The sequence below is a fragment of the Etheostoma cragini genome, chromosome 22, assembly GCF_013103735.1.
Source record: "Etheostoma cragini isolate CJK2018 chromosome 22, CSU_Ecrag_1.0, whole genome shotgun sequence".
Classification (NCBI taxonomy): Eukaryota; Metazoa; Chordata; class Actinopteri; order Perciformes; family Percidae; genus Etheostoma; species Etheostoma cragini.
Window position 1 is genome coordinate 850431 of NC_048428.1, and position 20506 is coordinate 870936.

The 20506-nt window shown below is 41.9% G+C and overlaps 2 protein-coding genes across 2 annotated transcripts in view; one reads left to right on the forward strand and one right to left on the reverse strand.

Annotated features, from left to right (window-relative positions):
* LOC117938241 (macrophage mannose receptor 1-like) overlaps positions 1 to 2559 on the forward strand; it is a 3762-nt gene extending 1203 nt beyond the window's left edge. The window contains exons 3-6 of the mRNA XM_034862762.1: positions 349 to 568; positions 1394 to 1741; positions 1980 to 2074; positions 2421 to 2559. Coding sequence (XP_034718653.1) covers positions 349 to 568; positions 1394 to 1741; positions 1980 to 2074; positions 2421 to 2528 — 771 coding nt within the window. The 3' untranslated portion in view covers positions 2529 to 2559. The remainder of the gene's footprint in view (positions 1 to 348; positions 569 to 1393; positions 1742 to 1979; positions 2075 to 2420) is intronic.
* A 2221-nt stretch (positions 2560 to 4780) lies between these two features.
* Positions 4781 to 20506, reverse strand: part of snx7 (sorting nexin 7) — a 30156-nt gene continuing 14430 nt past the window's right edge. The window contains exons 8-9 of the mRNA XM_034862090.1: positions 16946 to 17098; positions 4781 to 5726 (exon numbers count right to left, since the gene is read on the reverse strand). Of these exons, the coding sequence (XP_034717981.1) occupies positions 5646 to 5726; positions 16946 to 17098 (234 nt within the window). The 3' untranslated portion in view covers positions 4781 to 5645. The remainder of the gene's footprint in view (positions 5727 to 16945; positions 17099 to 20506) is intronic.

A 20506-nucleotide genomic window follows, 5' to 3' on the forward strand; every position in this document is an offset into this window, starting at 1 on the left:
CGTTTCTCTCTATACTACTCAGAATACTACAGCTAAGTGAGATCCAGTTTCTCTCTACTACTCAGAATACTACAGCTATGTGAGATCCCGCTTCTCTCTACTACTCAGAATACTACAGCTATGTGCCTCTTAAATCAAGCAAGCTGGTCAAGTGAAACAATCTCATTGCACGGACAAATACTTTCACTTGTACCTTTTTTAAAAGTACCTCTTCCCTCAGATTTAGTGTTTTCATCTTGTTTTTAGACTCCCCTTTTTCGCAGTGTAAACGGCTTGTGTTAAAATGGCTTGAAGAAAATGCAAGAGAAGGGTCTGAATCTTTCTATCCCAATCAAATACTGCTTTCAGCGAGCCTGGATAGGACTGTACAATGACGTGAACAGCTGGCGGTGGTCATTGACCAACACAAGTTTCGACCAACCCGGCGAGACGGAGTTCAGACAGTGGCGTACTGGGGAACCCAATAATTGTATGAGTCAAGAACACTGCACAGAGATGGGTTTTGATGGGCTTTGGAATGATGTCAGTTGTGAAAGATCCATGAAGGCAGTCTGCGTACATGTCACAGGTGAGAATAATAACTAGTGACGTTTCCCTTCTCGGCTCCTCTTTGCCTTTCTTTTTATTATTTAGGCCTAGGTAGTTAGGTTAGAGCTATTCACAGGGCTTTAAAGGGGACTATAAGACATAGACTATAGCAATAGTGGACTTAGGGAGCTTCAGTATTCATGGAACGGACCACCAGAGGAAAATAGGGGAGGGTTATGTCTTTTTATTCTTTGTTGAGGGGAGGGTCACCCAACTGTTTCCCAACTTTTATATTCATGCAAACAGCAACATTTTAAAGTGGCTTCCTTTGCATGTAGCTCTCAGTCTGGCCCCCAAAGCTCAAAAGGTTTCACGGTGCCACAAACTTGAGCACCCATCGAGCATGAAAGTCTGGTATTTTCGGAGTCTTCATGGTGAAGAGGTGCGGCTGTCCGTCCCAAAATGGTGGCGGTGTCTCCGCATGGCCATGCTAACACTGCAAAAAGGAAATCCAGTTGGACACATTCGAAGGTCTAGGTTTACCACTGTGAAATGCCACGTAGAGACAGACTTTATTTTGGAGCCGGTGGAGGCGCCCCCCTTCTGGAAATTAGGTAGAATGCATGTTTAAGACCATTTGGCATTGGCTTGATTTTTCAGGCCCCCCAGCGTCATCCCGTATTTTTTTATAATCTTAAAAATCAGAAAATCTGTTCATAATAGAAAAACAACATTATAATGTCTACATCTATTGTTTTGGGATTTATGGATGTGGTTTCTTTTATCTTAGGGGATTCCTAATCATATTATAAAGGCATAAGTCCTAGATGGGAGGCCTGTACACTTCTCTGTGCTGTATTTTCAGGGCCAAATGTGACGTTTATCCTCACTGACATCTCCATGACCTGGCCTGCGGCCCAGAACTACTGCAGACAGCAGTACACAGACCTGGCCAGCGTGAGGAACAGCACAGAGAACCAGAAGGTGCAGGGGCTGATACCTACTAATGGATCAGTCTTCATCGGCCTTTTCAGAGATCCCTGGAAGTGGTCGGACGGAAGTGCTTCCTCATTCAGGTACTGGAATCAGGACAATAAGGAACCCAACAACAACAAGCAGGAGGAGCTTTGTGTGGCTGCAGACTTTAGTCAACTTGGACAATGGGAAGACTGGAACTGTGACGTCAAGAGAGCATTCATTTGCGTTGGTCCAGGTGAGTACTAACCCGAGATTCAAATCAGATTCAGGGTTACTTCAGGGTTGGATGGGAACAACACCAAAACTAAAATAAACATCAGGCTCTGGATAATACAAAACAACGTGGGTCATTTTTATTAAAGTCTTTTGTAAGTTAGCATGCCGTGAACTACCACTTCCCCATGTCACATGAGCAGGATGCTGATTGTTATCCAAGCAGGAAGCTTATACCTTATAGTTTTTTTTTCTCAAAGTGCCTGCTTCAAAGCAAGTGATAAGACTGAGGTTGGAGAAGAAGAACTCCCCGGACGTGAACGACCAAGCCTTCATGGAGGCCATGTTGAAGCAGGTACATCGTGTTTTATACGTTAATGCAAACACAGAACAGAGAATGAGACAAAAAGTTCTTGACCCTCAGAGCAAAAATTCACATTCCAGCAGAACAAAGAACAGTCTGAGGAGGAAACAGATGAAGAGCTATTGAAAATAATAATTACAGCTAAATAAGAGCACTCTGCAGGCCTTATAGAGGGAGGTAACGACTAATTATGAATCAAATCCCTGGCTGCAGTAATGTACAAGAAATAAAGTAGAAAGTCACAAGCTCTACTACACAGTATTGTATGGAGTATATCTAGAGAGCTTCCAGATGAGTCCAATCTAAATAAGTGACGGTGTTGAGTTTTGTGTCCCAGCTCCAACAGAAGCTGGGGGCCCGGGACCGGGACATCAAACTAAGCTGGAGGAAGCAGGCCGATGGACAAGTGTTCCACAAGAAGAAGGAGGAGGATGAGCTGAAATGATCGCTGCGTCTATTTTCATCAGAGAAAAGTCCCTATCAGCTGATTAAAACTACTTTAATTATCACTTCATCCTTCCAGCTTCTCATTAGTACATTTTAGATTTTCTTCATCATATATAATCATAAAATGAATATCTCTGGGCTGTTGACTGATTAAAACAAGACTTGAATGTATCTGCTTTGGCTGTGGGTAAATATAATAGAGATGTTTCACTAGTTTCTGACATTTTGTAGAATAGATACTTTAAGAATAGAAAAGATGTGACTGTAGAATAAATTGTTATGAGACAAAATGTCTTTTTTAGGGGGGGGGGGGGGATCTGGTGTGGCTTTATCGTCTGGGTTATGTTTAGCTTGGAGTCCTTTTACAAACATGTCCATTCTTTGCGATCACTCGCTGCACAGGCCCTTTTCCCGAGTGTCTAGTCGAGTTAATGTTCTCACTGCTCTGGAATCTGATCTTACATTCAAATCATCCTGGGTTTGCATTGGAAGTCAAACCAGCGGCTTCCTGTAATAAAAAGGAAGTCGTTTCTAAACATGGTTCAATCCGTCGCTTCTCTTTGCTACAGGTGTGTTTTGTTGTCCATGGAACTGAAAATGTAATGCAACAAACTAAAGTAAATGTACACATACCAAAGTAAAGTCCTGCAAGGAAACTGTAATAAACATAATGTGGAGAATCTGCTCCTTAAGTGAATATAGTGTTAAGGGTTAATAACTGACGAGGGTAATGGACATCTTGAAGGGCATTAAAGGGTAACTACCGTTTTTTTCACCCAATGCATTTCTGTCTAATAGACTGATGAATTTGGTCCAGTACTAAGTGAGATGGTAAACCCAATGGGAGAATTGCAGAGCCTTGCTTTTTGTCCAATAAAAGTGAATTCTTTGGTACTGACAGGCTCCAGTTTAGTTCTAAAAGTGTCTGACAACAGGATGTGACTTCTTGTCCAAAGACAGCGGTGTGGCGAGTGTAACGCAAGACTAGGTAGTATGTTGTAACGGAGTAGGCTACACAAATCATAGGCTCCTATTAAATAAAAGATTTCCAATGTAATGGCTTAACAATGAAACGATTTGGACAACGTGGATGAGGTCTTCTAGTTCTATGACCACGTGTAGGCTAGTGGCAGCAGGAGGAGGAGGGGGAAGCAGTGGCTGAAGGGCTGTGAGGCTAGTGGTATAGGTAGTGCTCCCGTGGGTGCTGCGCCCCTATATGCCCAAAGAATAGGTGGCCCGGAGTGGGTCCTGTGGTGGAGGTGTCCAGTGATATACTTCGGACACATTGCTGCATTACCACGTCAGGATTTCCTCCTCCTATCAACAGGGCTGTGGGACAGGAGAAATACCAACCATTGTTTTTATTAAAAATCTTCCATGGATGTATTATGAAACGTGACATCATGACTTTGCACAAACACGCTCTTTATCCGTACACTTCATCCATAGACTATATTCAAAGGACGTCCATCCAATTATAACAACCTCATCCACGTTGTCCAAATCATGTCAATATTGAGCCATTACATTGATAATCTTTTATATAACAGGAGCCTATGAATTCTGTCGACTACTCTGTAACAGACTACCTGAACGTCTTTTTCTCGTCTCCACTTCAGACGAAAAGGTCACGCCTTGAAATCGATAACGCGGTCAGACACTTTTAGTTTTAGTTCGCTCTGGCTTGTCATTGTGACCAAATTCCAAGATCTTTGGTCACTTTTAGACCCAAATGCATGGGGAAATGGAGCAGAGGTTTAAAAAAAAATAAAAACTGTAGTTACCCTTTAACCTGCTCACACCACTGTCACTTGCGGAAGACCATTGAAACAGTCTATATCCTGGAAATTCCACTTCCGGGATTGGTCAGGTGCGAATGCGTGTTTTTTGGCCTGATGTCCATCACCACCTATCAGGCTGTCTAATCAGCATCTTGATATGCCACACCTGCGAGGTGGATGGATTACTCGGCAAAGGAGAAGTGCTCACTAACGCAGATTTAGACACAATATTTGAGAGAAATAAGCCTTTTGTGTACATAGAAAAAGTCTTCGATGTTTTGAGTTCAGCTCATGAAAAATGTGGGCAAAAACAAAAGTGTTGCATTTATAATTTTGTTCAGAGTCTCAACTTTTGTAGCATTGTTTTTTTCATGCCCGCCTGCATTGAGATAATTAATAATGAATGGCGACTGTTAAACAACTCATGAAGCATAATGCAAACGCTGTATTTGTTAAGGCCAAACTGTTGATGGTGTGAGCTTGTGTCTTTATTATTATCTCAACATCTCAAAATCAACTTTATTCTTACCTTTTTTTACATAAGCAATGATAAAAGCAAGCAAGAGAAAAAAAGAGATCAGTATAAAAACATTATTTTGAGCATTCTGTTAGAAAGACACCGTAGCTGGTCTTCATCCGACATGTAAACGTGAAATCTCCATGGGCCCAAACAACAGGGTCAGTTAAGGCTTCTGGGCACCGGGAGACCACCAGTACTGTTACTGAGAGCATTCTGAAAGCTCGGGCTCGAGACGGATATAGAGGTTCAATGCATTTCTTCTGATGACATTTTATAATTTTACTTTTCAGTGGACACTCTTTGTATAAATCTGCACATTCGTCTGTAGGAAATAAATGAAAACACAGTATAGATGCAAGACCTTTCAGTCAAAGGCGTGCATATTACATTACTATTATTATTAATTGACTTGTTCCAAGGTCAGTATCAGATTAGATCAAAGGTTCTAGCTGTGACCTGGCCGAAACACATGGTAGCCTTCATGCTGGATCCTGACCAATCAGAGCCTGTGTATTGTAAATCCATGCTTATCAACCTAAGTATTGGACAGAAGAGCCAACAGTCTTCTTTTAACTTTTGGCAAGGTACAAAGAGGAGTCAAACCCTTAAAATGTGGATGGTTGGATCATCACAAACATCACTGGAATGGCTGGTTGGCATTAACTTCTTTGGACGGACAGACAGACAGACAGAATGAAGAGTGTGCTTGTTACATGATGCATGTTGGCATAAGTGGACATTGGTTCAAAGTCTATTTTTGGTTGTGCTGGAGAGACAGAGTCCGCTGGAAAGGCGTGTCAGTCATCTCCACACTTTAAGAGGCGTCTTCCCCATCGGTCTGCTCGCCGGGCTCCTCTCTCTGAGACAGGAGGAACGACTCCCACACAGCCAGGCACTGAAAGAGAACACACACCATTAGAATTATAATAATAGGGGTTTTGGTGGTTTCCTTAAATGCCCATATTATGAAAAAAAAAAACACTGTCTCTGGGATTTGGGGTGTTATTTTGCATTTTGTGTCTCTGGTGCTTCAAAGATGATTCAGACAAGCAGTTCTACAGTGAAGACCAAGAAATATAGCTACTACTTTACAGTACATAATATAAGTGGACCAAAAGTAGTTGGCAAAATTAAGATGAACTCGATGCTTTTATTATTTGAGTTCAAGTCCGTTGTCTGCAGTGGTCAGCAGATACTAGGTATGTGGCCTAAGGGGGTTCTTCTGGCAGCTGTCCTGGTTTTGTGGCTTTTGATTGGGACTGACAGTTAAAATCCTTCCACTGGCCATAAAAACACATTGTTCAAGCCTGCTGCTCTCCTGCAGCGTCATAACATTGTGTGGTCTATGTTAAAAAAATAAATAAAGGACTACATCACAATATCAATGTATCAATACCTTTACAACCACTTTAAATAAACTGCATCATAGTGGTCCTACAGTTGGCCTACTGACTGATGTTGACATATTAGATTATTGACATATGTATTTGTTGTATGTTGTATGGCATTAACTTGACATCCTATTTTAGTTTGAAGGTTTAGATGAAAACATATTTGGAACATTTTCACAAGTGAGAATGGCCATGGTTATTACTTATAATCATCATTTTCTTTACTATTGTTTTACTTTAACGTAATGCTTCTCATCAGCACTAACAGACATAGAGCGGTGGTCTGTCAGTGTCTGAAAGGCTTTCCCAAATGTCTTTTCCCAGCACTTCCTCTTCTTTTTTCTCCTTCTTTCTTCCCCTTACCATCTCATCAGTGACGGCCCATTATTGCACCGACAGAGGTGCTGAGAGAATCCCGTTGTGGATGGAAGTGTGTATGTGTTGCAGGGGCCTTGACAAAGCGAATCACACTTTTAGGACATAAAAGCGGTTATCTAGATAGCAGAGGCAGGAAGCCAGGCAACCGGAGAGAGAAAATGACAAGCACACACACCAACAGGCACAGACACACTTTAAAGCTAATCTGTGAACTTGGCTTTCCAGTCTGTCAGCACCCATCAATAAAGCAGTCCGCTCTTCCAGGGTAACAGCGATTTGGAGGCAGCAGTAAGTCAAAGCCTTGGCCCTTCAACCCTCCATTTAACAGCCAGTCTCTTTCAATAACACCACAGCACCTTGGCAGCACTGCGGCAGTGCAGGCTGGAAATGTAATTGGTCTGGTTGGGGTGTGATTGGAGGAGCGAATACTGGGATTTGGTAATCTCAACATGCCATCATGACTTCATGTAAACATACAGGCCACTGTCCTAAAGCCAAATGGTGTGTTATCTGTAAGCATTTTGAGCTATCCATGCATACGTCTATGCTGTATCCCTGTGTACAGCAGACGGCGGGCTGCAACGTCACAGTGTAAACATGCACGCCACTTTGAAAACCATGCGACACGTTATCACGAGGCTACGGTTGCGTTTAGGAAAAGAAGGTTGGGATTAGGAAAGCAGCAAAATGAACATAACGTGCAGGACACGATCCACGCTCTCCTAGGAGAAAGTCCTTTCATTCTCGCTACGGCATAAATTCATCATTCGTTACTAGTTATTGACCCTGCTACATGGTGCTCTTGGCTGGATGATTATGGCCAAAATGATAAGCACAATTAGTTTGAGCAACATTGAGATCACGATTAATTATTGAGATTATTTGCTGATTTTAACCAAAACTATCTTTTTTTATTGTCACATAAGCTACTTATAACTGCGTTCAGATCCATATTGTGCTACATGCCTCTTATAGTGAAGTTGAAATATTAACGGGCCTTTTATTACCACATTACGGTGCCACTTAAATGTCTGCGCTGCTCTCTGATGCTCCAGAACAGATGTTAGAGGCAACAGAAACATGGCTGCACGTCATGCTAGTCAACACTAGTAACACGTTACACAGCAGGCAACGTTAACATTAGCCACAGTAGCAACTGGATTAACAAGGCTAATTAATAACATGTTACACAGCAGGTAACGTTAGCTACAGTAGCAACTGGATTAACAAGGCTAATTACTAACATGTTACACAGCAGGTAATGTTAGCTACAGTGGCAACTGGACTAACAAGGCTAATTACTAACATGTTACACAGCAGGTAATGTTAGCTACAGTGGCAACTGGACTAACAAGGCTAATTACTAACATGTTACACAGCAGGTAACGTTAGCTACAGTGGCAACTGGATTAACAAAAAAAAGCAACTGTTGTAGTGTGACGTAAAGTCAGCTACGAGCCGGGGCTCCAAGCTAATTTGTTGCCATGGTTGCACTGGTGCGCCGAACTTCTTATTTAAGTGCACCAGCACAACATTTAGGTGCAACCCAATTTTTCCCTGCGTCGCCGTTATTGCCACAATTTCAAGGTCACCTTTTTATTATGCTCCAAATACATTCATACAGTATATGTTACGTAAATGATTTTAAACAAGAATAAGGTGTAGGTAAATACTTTATTTGGTATAAACTAACTGATAAATACTTTATTTATCTGATGGACTGAAGCCTAAACTACTCACAGAGTGACGGCTGACTCATTAAGAATGGGTCCAGCACGGGTTGAATGAAATACTGTTAGACAGGAACAGACACATTAATACTACACACAGTACATCCAGCTATTGATCTCTCACACACACACACACACACACACACACACACACACACACACACACACACACACACACACACACACACACACACACACACACACACACACACACACACACACACACACACACACACACACACACACACACACACACACACACACACACACACACACACACACACACACACACACACACACACACACACACACACACACACACCTAATAAGAATCAGCGTGCACGCACGCACGCAGTCATCTCTCTTAAACATGCACACTAAACACATCATGCATGCACTCACGCAATCACAGGTTTAGGTTAAATCAGTGTATCATTCGTTCATGTGTGTCAAAATAAAACCAAAATGACTTTCCTAAATTATCGTTTCCAAAACCACTTCCGGATCACGCAATTTGCATCAGTTGAACAAAATTGAATCAAACGCTTGTCATTGGGTCACCATTTTTCATCTGGGTACCAAAGTGGAAAAACTAGTCGTCATTAGTTTTTTTTCAGTTTGGTTTTGGAAATTAGTATTAAGAAAACAAGTCATTTTTTGCTTTTTTGTTTTATTTTGAAAAACAAATAAACAAATGATACACAAATCAGGTTACCCTAACACCAAAAGCTATCCAAAACTAACATGTTCCATCTAATCCAGCGATCACTGGTTAGAGCGTGCCGTGCATCGGGCAACAACATGCTCATTCTGCAGTATACTGACACACTCAGTCTGCCCTTTACAAGCTAGTCTAATGAAGACAGAAAACATAATCCTGAAATATAAGCAGCATCCTTGAATTTATAGCAGTCCCCAAACAAGATCCCTGTTGCTATGAAGTAACCATGGCAACACTGACAAGGCTACTGCCTCTGCAATTCCTAGTGACGGCAGAGCACTCAGCTCCTCACAAACCTGCATCATGACCCCTGCATCCTCAACACTGGCTGGATTTGTCTGGGAATAACGGTCAACTTAAATCATGTTTAAAAAGTTTGAGTCAATTATTACGTCTCATAAATAATTACAATTTTTAACCAATTCATGTCCAGGTTGATCTGGGCTGTCGGAACTTAATATATGAAAACGAGCATGTGTGTGACTCAATTCCTACTGTCTAGCTACATGAGCAAGAACATGACAAGACCTCAAAACATGTAAATGCATAGGCACTTTTTAAATTAAATCAACCAATCATTAATATCAGCTTTATGATAGGCACTATTAGCATCTTTCATCATATGTGTTGAATATTTCAGATGTCAATGATGGACAGCCACTTCCCTCTGTGATGAAATAATTAAAGTAAACATCTCAAAGGCCAAGTTGGCGCCCGTGAATGTGACGTCATGGAATGGCCGTACCGGTTTATACCCCCGCTGGTGCTCCCGACACTACTTACAGTCTTATACTATCAGACATTTGATCAATCAATATGCAGATTGTGCCAGAAAAGCAACAGTGAGGAAAAGTGCTTAGAGAAGTGCTAATAGAACTGCAAAATATCTTCATTCTGCTGCGCTCCACATACGGCAATCTGATCACAGCACGGGCTAGAGCTCATCTACTGGGTTATTATTCCTGAAATTATAGATCTAAGTTATCAAGCAGGATCTTTGTCAAATCCATACATGAAAGGAAGGTTATCACCTCGCCAGTATGTAGTGAACCACTAAATGAGTCTGTTCTCCATGTTTGAGAGTATAGACCTTTTTCAAGGCAGACTTGTTGACATGTCATAGTAGGAAAAACACAGATGTATTAAAACCCATAAATGATGGCTGCATTCCACTCAGGAGAGGCCCTGGTAGAGTGCACGCTGAGTCACTGAAATAGCTCACTGGGACACTTGATGGAATTGAGAAACTACGCACTATACCTTTAACGCCTAGTCCATCAGGGATGAACATGTTTCTGCAACTGTATTATCAACCTCTTCTTTCAAATGATCTAATGCATTGCATAACGTGTCTGAAGAGGCTTTTTTTAAAAGGTCCAATGTGTAAGACTTTCTCCCATCTAGCGTTGAGATCAATCAACTCTCTGGCACCACGCAGTTCCAGCTAAGGTGGCCTTCACGGTTCAAAAAGCCGCTCTTTTGCATCTCCTTTTTCTGTTTCTGGGCAAAGAAGAAGACTCCTGGTCCTGAAATTAGAATTTTGAATCCGTGTGGTCCCCCATGTCTCCTTCTTCAAACTTGCCGGGGCCGGGAAGCGACGACACCCATTAGCAGCGTTAGAAGCAGCTGGGAGTAATCATGTGACAACGAAAACAGGAAAGGCTGAGCAGTGTGTAGCATGAATATGAAGCGTCAACCCCAGTTCATGCTAATGAAATTATTAAACTTCAAGCCAAGAGGAATATTTGATATTGTAGTTTGACAAGTTTGTGAATGGGCAGCACAGATTTTGATAAACAACTAAACACGTTACACACTGGACCTTTAAAGCTAATGTACTCACTACTTTACTTCTTGCTGTCTGGAGTTTGTACCTTAAAAAGGTACAAATACCATATACATGGTATAATGGAGTGGGATGGAAATTTGTAAGTGACCCCAAACTTTTGACCGGTGGTGTACAATGGGGGAGAGAGTGACCCTGTAGCTGTTATTGGTTCATGTGGTAGATAGCCAAAGCAACCATGAAAGCAGAAAACGGTTGTGTAAGCTAAGTTAGATTTGTCTCGTCCCCCACTTCACACGCGTCCCGCCATGCCTGCTCCTCTGCCACTCTTGTGTTAATGGTGCATGCATGTCATATGGGAAGAACTGTCAGAAGGACTTTGTGGTTGAAGGGATGACTCGGTGGTGCTGAAGCATTGGGAAATGTCAAAATCCTTCAAGATGTTCTGACTAAAGTTATTTTAAGACAGTGTCGCAAACAACCATTTTACTTATCCTTATCACTGATGTCTTGATTATTTCTTTCATTAACCTCACAACAGGGAAGCAATCATATCAAATGTCCCAAATTCTCACATTTTACAAATCAATGTTTCAGCTCTACATGGCATGGGTCACTAAACAGCTTAAACACATATCCCACTATTTTAGTTCAGTGCTTTCTCGTTTCTGTATTCACCCTCCCACTTCCCACCATATTTCTTATTCTTGCTCCTAGTGTCTTTGAGTCTCTTTCCTCCTCAACCATTCTGCCCTCACCGTGCTACTCATGTCTCCTCCTTCCCTCAATCTCCCAATCTACCCTCGTTCATCCTTGATCTCCATTTCCCAGTCTTCCCATACACCCCACCTAGGAGCTATACAACCCTCCCAGGTGCAGGCGACTTATTAGATCCTTATAGGGCGCCTTTCTGTGCCCCACTCCAATAAATCATTCACGGGCCCCGTGGCTACAATAGCCCACACCTGCACCTGAATAACAATATCAGCACATAGCAAAGGGTGATCTCATCCTTTGGGACCACTCTCAGCAGAGAGTTATTGTTTGCTTACTGTGTGCTATGCTATGCCAGGAGAACAACAGGCTTGAAATTGTTTTTAAAATTATTATAACTGGTGTGCTGTGTGGAGTTCAACTCAATAGTGCAGCCAAATGAGTCACTGAGATGAGAGATGAAATCAATGTGAGTTGGTTATCAATTATTTCTTATGAAACAGTCTAAAGCCGTATTTGTTCATGAAGAACAGTCTTAATTGCGGTGTGGGTGAGAAATTATTAAGCATTTGGTAACGAGAGTTATAGGTTTGGATGGCACCTGAAGGACGTACAGTACATCATATTCCTAAGTCCCACACGTTGCTCTCTTCAGACAACTGCCTCAGTTTCCAAAAGTTCCCAGTTCCCATAATGCTTTGGGAGATATAAACAGAGACATAGCTACAACATGTGTTAACATTTTAGTAAACTGGCACCATAAAAACTACACTGAATTCCAATGGATGTAAAGGCAACTGTCATTGATACTGTATTGGTCCGAATATAAGACGGTTTTTGTTCTCCTGAAAATACGTCTGGAAAAGGTGGATTGGGGTCTAGACTTTGTTATGTTAATACACCTAGAACAACAGATGTCGCCAACAACAAGAGTACTGAAGCCAGTCACCAGCCCTCACAGCTAGCTAGTGCCAGGGCCTGAAACATGGAGAGACACAGCAGTCGTCTCAAACAGTCTCAGCTGGACATAAGCCAGCTGACGGTTCGGCTGCGACTCAGTTGCTCAAGTTGCAGAGGTCTCAGAATGTAGGGACGTCTCCTGTTAAAACAGTCAATACAGAAGTCAGCTAGTGGAGTCTCCAGAGGCTGGTCTTAGGACGTAAGGGACGTCTCCTGTTTCAACAGCCAATAGAGAAGTCAGCTGGTAAAGTCAGCCCTAAACAATAGAAAGGAAATGATCCATAATCCATTTTATTTAACTGTTTAACAGCTGGTCAAAATGTCAGAGTTTCATACGGAGCCTCAATGACCACCCGGTAACATTATATGGTTATATGGTGCTCAGGGTTTTAAAGAACCTACAAGTTATCTATGGGCCGCTGTCAGTATCAGTGTGCTAAACTACAACAACTAACCTGCTGTTGTTTATAGAAAACAATGCAGTATTTTTGCCTCCCCCCCCCCCCCCCCCCCCCCCCCCTTTTATTACACCCCACTTAACTCAAACTGAATATAACGTTGATAAAACTCAGGAATTGCGGCATTTCATATGCAAAACTTCAGAATACATTTGGAAACACCAGGTATTATCCAGATGGATTCAATTCTCAGAGGACCCACAAGTGTGCCAAAAGACAGCAGGTATTTGTGGCTGTAATTAATTCTTGGGGAAGGGGGAGGAACATCCTGCACACACATGGATGCTCAGGATGGGATTCAAATCACTGAATATGTAATATTAAAAACATCATACCGTACATACAGAACTAAATTAGGTCCAAATAAGAGGTCTTGAAATTTGAACTCAATGACAAGATGTTCTCACCAAAGATGGGGCAAAAAAGCATTGATTTAAGGTTACTCACAAAAGAATGATATCACAGTAAAGGAAATAACCTCCCATCAAGGAAAACTGTATTCCGTGCACCTGCTTTGAACAAGGTATGAAATCTTCCTCTTTGCACTGATTTTATACTTCAAACTATTTTTCAACATGCTGAGCAGGCGTGCTCTATTTTATTTTAGCGGTGCCCTGATTTACACAACAGAGACATGCTCTGTGGAAGCAGCCTACGCTCCAGTCAATCAGACCAGCGTTTGTGTTGTTATACATCTACTTAAATCCCCCCCCAAAAATGTTGTTGAACAATAAAACTGTCCACAGATATACGTACAGTTAAAGGAGTAGGTAATCTCTTGGGAAAGACACTTCAGATACAGTATTAGGGGACCACTAAGGTCTATATAAAGAGACTTCAGATACAGTATTAGGGGACCACTAAGGTCTATATAAAAGAGACTTCAGATACAGTATTAGGGGACCACTAAGGTTATATAAAGAGACTTCAGATACAGTATTAGGGACTACTAAGGTCTATATAAAAAGAGACTTCAGATACAGTATTAGGGGACCACTAAGGTCTATATAAAGAGACTTCAGATACAGTATTAGGGACCACTAAGGTCTATATAAAAGAGACTTCAGATACAGTATTAGGGGACAGTATTATGGTGCTTTTTATAAAAAAGCCCCTTCCCAAGCAGAGAACGTTGCTTGCCTTTTACCCTTAACAGCTGAGTTTATCACCTACACATGGCTTAATCTAATGGAGTCTCTGTGTTTTACCAGAGTCGTTTCCTTGGAAAGGCCACTGCTGCTTAATAAATGTCTTGTTGTCAAGCGGATGTACTGACTTGGCAGAACAAACATCTAATAACCTGAGTTACCAAGCATTCTTTGTGTCCAACTAGCCTAAGTAGATCTGCCATCAATGTGTACTCTGTGCGTTGTGTGTATCCTTTTTTTATTTATTTTTTAGTAAAGGCTGGATTAATGAACAGTCTGTGCTAGTTGATTGAAAAAAAGAGGAGGGACAATCGACTTTGAAAGACAGGAGTCTCGTTTCCAAGACGTCAGTCAGGTAATCAGAAATCATTGAGCACTGGATGTAACACACACACACACACACACACACACACACACACACACACACACACACACACACACACACACACACACACACACACACACACACACACACACACACACACACACACACACACACACACACACACACACACACACACACACACACACACACACACACACACACACACACACACACACACACACACACACACACACAGAAGATGATATCTAGCCTCATATATCAATAGAATACAGATATATTGCCCAGCCCTACATGGCAGAGACTAAAAAAAGCTGCACCTCTATGCAAACAGTCAGTTTGCCCAAGAGTTGAAGTACCTAATGATATGAAAAATGAAATAAATGTACTGCGTTAAGATTAGCATCTTAGATTTTAGCAGATGAACAAGAGGAAATACTCTTCTGTCTTTTGGAATGACCGCACATGTGTCACGCCTCTCCAAACGCTATAAGCTGAACATGTCTCCTCCTAATGTGACTGCTTCAACATGAGGAACAATCCAAAGCCTTTCCTGAACACCTCTTACGTATAGACTCTAGCTGCAAGCACTGTTGTGGTCCTGTACTCAGAAAACGTTAATTTTCCAACATTATTTTGTTATTCATCAAAAAAGGGAAGCCTTTCATGCAGCATTACACACACAGACGGGTTTCCATACCTCTGAGTGTTTGAATAAGGAACCGTGCATTAATATTTAATTCGTGAAATATTCCAAAGTAAGAGCTAAATTTATCTATGGTAAAACTCATAAATATGAAGAGATCAGCCTCGTTAGTCTGTATTGTTGTGCGTTTTAATTGCTGTATCCATGTAAGTAGGCAAACAAATTATTTAAAGCTCAGTTTATAACAAATAGTTTCAATGGCTGTATTAGAAATGCATCGGCAGATCTTAAAGTTCTCATGTTAATCTCTTTTTCAGGTTCATAACTGTATTTAGAGGTTGTGCCAGATTAGGTTGATGTGGTTTCATTTTCAGAAAACACCATCTTTTTGTTGTACTGCACTCGCTGCAGCTCCTCTTTTCACCCTGTGTGTTGAGCTCTCTGTTTTAGCTACAGAGTGAGACATCTCACCGTCTTTGTTGGAGTTGCACATGCGGAGTTGTCCATTTTCCATTCAAAACACTTTTGTCTTTTGTGGTGGATGGGAACGCCGCGTGACCACCGTTTCAAATTCAACAAGTGATCCGTCACCATGACAAGTGAGCAGCCGGATGAAGACAGAGACGTTGTTGAAAACTATGGACTGGGGTCTTTGAGCGCGTCTCTACAGCACTGTTGAGGAAAGTCAAATGTTCAAAGTTTGTTGGCGGGGGAGCTGTAATCTTAGGGTCTTGGCTGAAAGTCTGACTTGTTTAAGGTGAGGGTTTGCCTCCACCCGGGCTGCGCTTTGTCACTGCTTTGTCACTTAGGCTGCAGTTTGGTGGGCTGGGGATCTCATTGATGCTTTTTGCAGATGATGTGGTCCTGATGGCATCATGGGCCTGTGTCCTTCAGCACTCATTGGATCAGTTCCCAGCCAAGTGGGAAGCGGCTGGGATGAGGATCAGCACCTAAATCTGAGGCCATGGTTACGAACAATAAAATAGATGGAGTGCTTTCTTCAGGTAGGGATTGAGTCCTTACCCCAAGTGAAGGAGTTTAAATACCTTGGGGTCTTGTTCGCAAGTAATGGGACCATGGAGCGAGAGATAGGTCGGAGAATCGGAGCAGCACAGTGGTATTACATTCAGTTTATTGCACCGTTGTGATGAAAAGAGAAAAGAAATATTGAATGTTTTACTCCACTACATTCATCTGAAAGCTTTAGTTACTAGTTACTTTCCACATTGAGATTCCTGCACGCTCAACACATGTAGTTTAAAAAATCTGATGTTTGATTATAAAAGTAAACTAGCCAACAATATAACGGCCTACAAGTGTGCGTAGTTTAAAGAACCCCTGGTATATTTCAATTTTGGGAGCCCAAAACGTATGACTGTTGAGACTTGAAAGAGCCAATCAGCTGCTCCTTTACCCAAACGTCTTCTGGTGCCCCCCCACCCCCTTTCGATTCCCACTTACACAAACAGTCCCATTGATGTGGCAAGAGTGATGATGGGCTTCTAAAATTAGGAATGAGTCCACCCCACCATCTTATGTATGCTTAAACACTGCAACCAGCTGTTATCATCTGGAGTATTGTTTGTTTCATTTCACTTGTCTACATTTTTGTGACCTTGTTAAATGCGTATGTGTATTTCTGTAGCTTATTTCATGTTTTCTTTTAAAACCATCAACCTCCTAGCGACTGCAGATGAAAATAAGCCTGCATGGCTAAATCTGACACATCGACATGCGGGACTCATGTTGATAACTCGGGTTGTCCCTTTTGAATGAAAAATATCTAAAAGGTCTTAGAGGGTGGCTTCATCTACAAAGTCCCAATCTGGAGGGGCTCACCTGCTCGTAGTACCCCACGTTCTTCTCGGCGGTGGATAGAAAAGCTGATTTGAGGTCAGTTCTCATGCTGTTCTGCCAGTGGGACCAGTCCCCCTTCAAGGCGTTGTTGGCCAGCTCCACGCGGTCCGCCAGACCATCCACCTCGTACTGTAGCTGAGACACACACACACACACACACACACACACACACACACACACACACACACACAGTTACTAACCACTCTCATGTCAATCTGTTCTTAGTCTCCCATCCACACTAAATTCTGGGACGGGAGAAAAACCTGCTCTGGTTTATTGGCTTTTCTTTAAACCAATCATAATTGTCTTGGGCGGGCTAAAAGCCAAACAGAGCCACGGTGCCTCTGCTAAGTTGTCTCAGAAAGGAACTTGTTTTGGTGGAACATGTGTACATTCAGAAGTAGTTTTAGTTGTTAACAGAGAACTCAGATTGGACAGATAGTCTAGCTAGCTGTCTGGATTTACCCTGCAGAGATCTGAGGACCAGGTAACCATAGTCCTCAGATTGGACAGATAGTCTAGCTAGCTGTCTGGATTTACCCTGCAGAGATCTGAGGACCTGGTAACCATAGTCCTTAGAAATCCACCAGAGGATAGAACGCCAACACAGAGACAAGTGACGGGGACGGACATCTGGCCTGAATGAGGGACATCTGGCTGAACCTCCGACTGCACCGGAGAAATCCCCTAAATGTAGACTAAGTTGTTATAAGAAGTCCAAGTATTGATGGAGTTTGGACCTTTTCAAAAAATACACTGACCAACTTCACTTAACAATTTGGTCTCAATTAATCTGGACCACTGCTGAGTCCCACTATGCTCTTCATGAGCAAATACTTTAAATCTCTACCCGCTTATTGAGTTATTTCTGCATTTATTCACTGCATGACTTCACATGAACCTTTAAGAGTTTTCTCCTTTTGCTCTGGAGTGCTACATTTGACAAATACACAACCAAGTGAGAGCAAAAGTGAAATATGTGATGCGTGTGTAGATCAGTGCATTTAGAGCCTATGATAGTTTGATACGCCTGATCCTTTATACAAATACAAAAAAATTAGATGAAGTAGAAGTAGCAGCTGATCATTCATGACTACGTGAGTGTTTGCTCTACAATATCTATATATTATATAACCAATGGATTAAATGACTGATTGAAATATATGACTGAGTAACGTGTAAACGAGCTTGGTATTAGTGTGTTATTTCTTACTTAATATGAATTTACTTGCTGTCAGTGTTTCGCTTCATTTTGTAAAAAGTTTGATGAAATGTTAATGGTTAACTTGTTGTACTAGTTGGTGATCTGCGAGTGACTTTATTATTTAAACTGTTAATTGTAAAAAAGAAAAGAAACACATATGCTATTTCACATGTGTGTGAATATGACAGAGAGAGAGAGAGAGAGACAGACCGAGGTCAACAGACAGAGAGACAAACAAAGAGACAAACAGAGACAGACAGGCAGCAGGACAGAGAGGGAGACAGAGACGGACAGACAGCAGGACAGACAGCTAGACACAGAGAGACAGACAGAGACAGACAGACTTCCCATTTGTGTGATGATGGGTAATGTGAAAGCCGTGGCGTTTGGCAGTGCTGATAAAAGATTAATAAAAATCAGACACACATTGAGGACACAACTATGACTCCACATGAATGCTAATGTTGTTCTGTGCATTTCCAAATAAACAACTGCTTTGCTAACAAATTTGATTATTAATAGTGAAAGTCTAGAATGTGTCCTTGATGTGCATCCAGCTTGTTCTGTCAGCAAAAAGTACAATAACTTAAATGTGAAAAAGATTCAATTATCTAGAGACAGATAGAGACAGAGAGACAGCCACAGACATACAGAGAGAGAGAGAGAGACAGTCAGAGAGAGAGAGAGAAAGAGACACAAGAGAGAGAGACAGACCGACAGAGAGAGACCAACAGACAGAGAGAGAAAGAGGGAGACAGACAGACAGAGACCGACAGAGAGAGAGAGAGAAAGAGAGAGAGAGAGAGAGAGAGAGAGAGAGAGAGAGAGAGAGAGAGAGAGTCCGACAGACAGAGACACCGAGGAGAGTGGTTCACTAAATGGTGTTGAACATATCACGGGCAGCCGTATTATTGTTAGTGGAGTTGAAGAGAACACCAGATTCAAGAGACAGGTGCTGTTTGATAAGATACTTCAGTAAGAGTACATGGAGAGGACTCCATGTCTTTAAACAAACTTGATTAATAACAACTTCACTCCAGTCCTAGTGGAATCTGCCTTGGTGAAACACACCGGTTTCTAAATCAGAGCAACACTGCCCCCTGTTGGCTGTGTCCTCTCCTAGAAACACCTCCCGTGTGTGGAGAGGTTGATTCACAAGACTAGCTGTCCTTGTGTTTCAAGTACACGTTTCCAGGAGAGATTAATTACATTCAGTGCTGTTTAAAGTTGTGCATGGTATTGGTGAGGACAGTTCTGAGTGTCTGCTCATTCCTGAGCCTTCTGGAGGACTGTCCCCATCGTTTCCAGCCCCGGGTCCAGACCCCATAGAAAACAAAGTGGCAGCAGTGTTCTAAAAACACCCTGCCCTGCATAGCAAGGATTTAAAAAAGAAACCACAAGACAGCTGAGTTATGAGATGTGCCCTCCAGTTATAAAATTAGTATTGCAGCCAAGCTGGCTGTTCTATCCGTTGGCCAGAAAACATGTGATCTGTGTCACATGTTAGGCGGAATAATGTAATTCCGGAAATAATATCCAAAGCCTCTAGGACGAGAGTGTCAAACTCCACTTCACTAAAGGCCCCACTGGAAGATGAGAATAACCTCAAGGGCCAGACATGTTCACTTTATTGAGATGCTTTTTTATATTTGAAAAATACATATTTTGTCGGTTGTATTGCATGTCGGATCTAGTCTTTTCACGTCCAGTTTGGTCCACATAAAGCCCCAAACAGTTCAGGGAAAACATTCCTCAGCCATCATAGAATAAAAGGCACAGAGAAGGTCAGGAAAAAGTGACAAAATAAACGACTGATAAAACGACAAAAACTGATGGTGAACTAATGGTGGTGAATTAATCAGAAGGTGGAAGAATAGGTTTGCCAAATTGTCCACGTCTCTGTGTAGTCTCTATGAAGGCTGAAGCAGTTTTCTTGCAGTAGTCCTTCCTCCGGCTCACCCTGGCTGGAAGGGGTCGCGTCCTAATGAACCTAATGCATTTTTGAGTTGAGCATGCTCAGATGTTAACGGTTTACGGCGTAACGCATCATACTGAAATTAGTGAAAGAAAAAATGTTCTCATTTCAAACAATAACAGAAGATGGAAATAATTTCAGAAACGTAGCGATCTGTGGTTGCTTGATGCTAAAGTTAGCTCTAAACACCACTGACAGCCTCTGTTGTGTTTGATACCAACTTGTAGCCAAGCTAGCAGTGAACCAACTTCGTTAAGTAGGTCCATTTTTACTGTGTTGACATTAAAGAAGTCTCTGGTTAGCATCTCGGAGGCTACTTCAGACGTTACAGAAGTCTCTGGTTAGCATCTCGGAGGCTACTTCA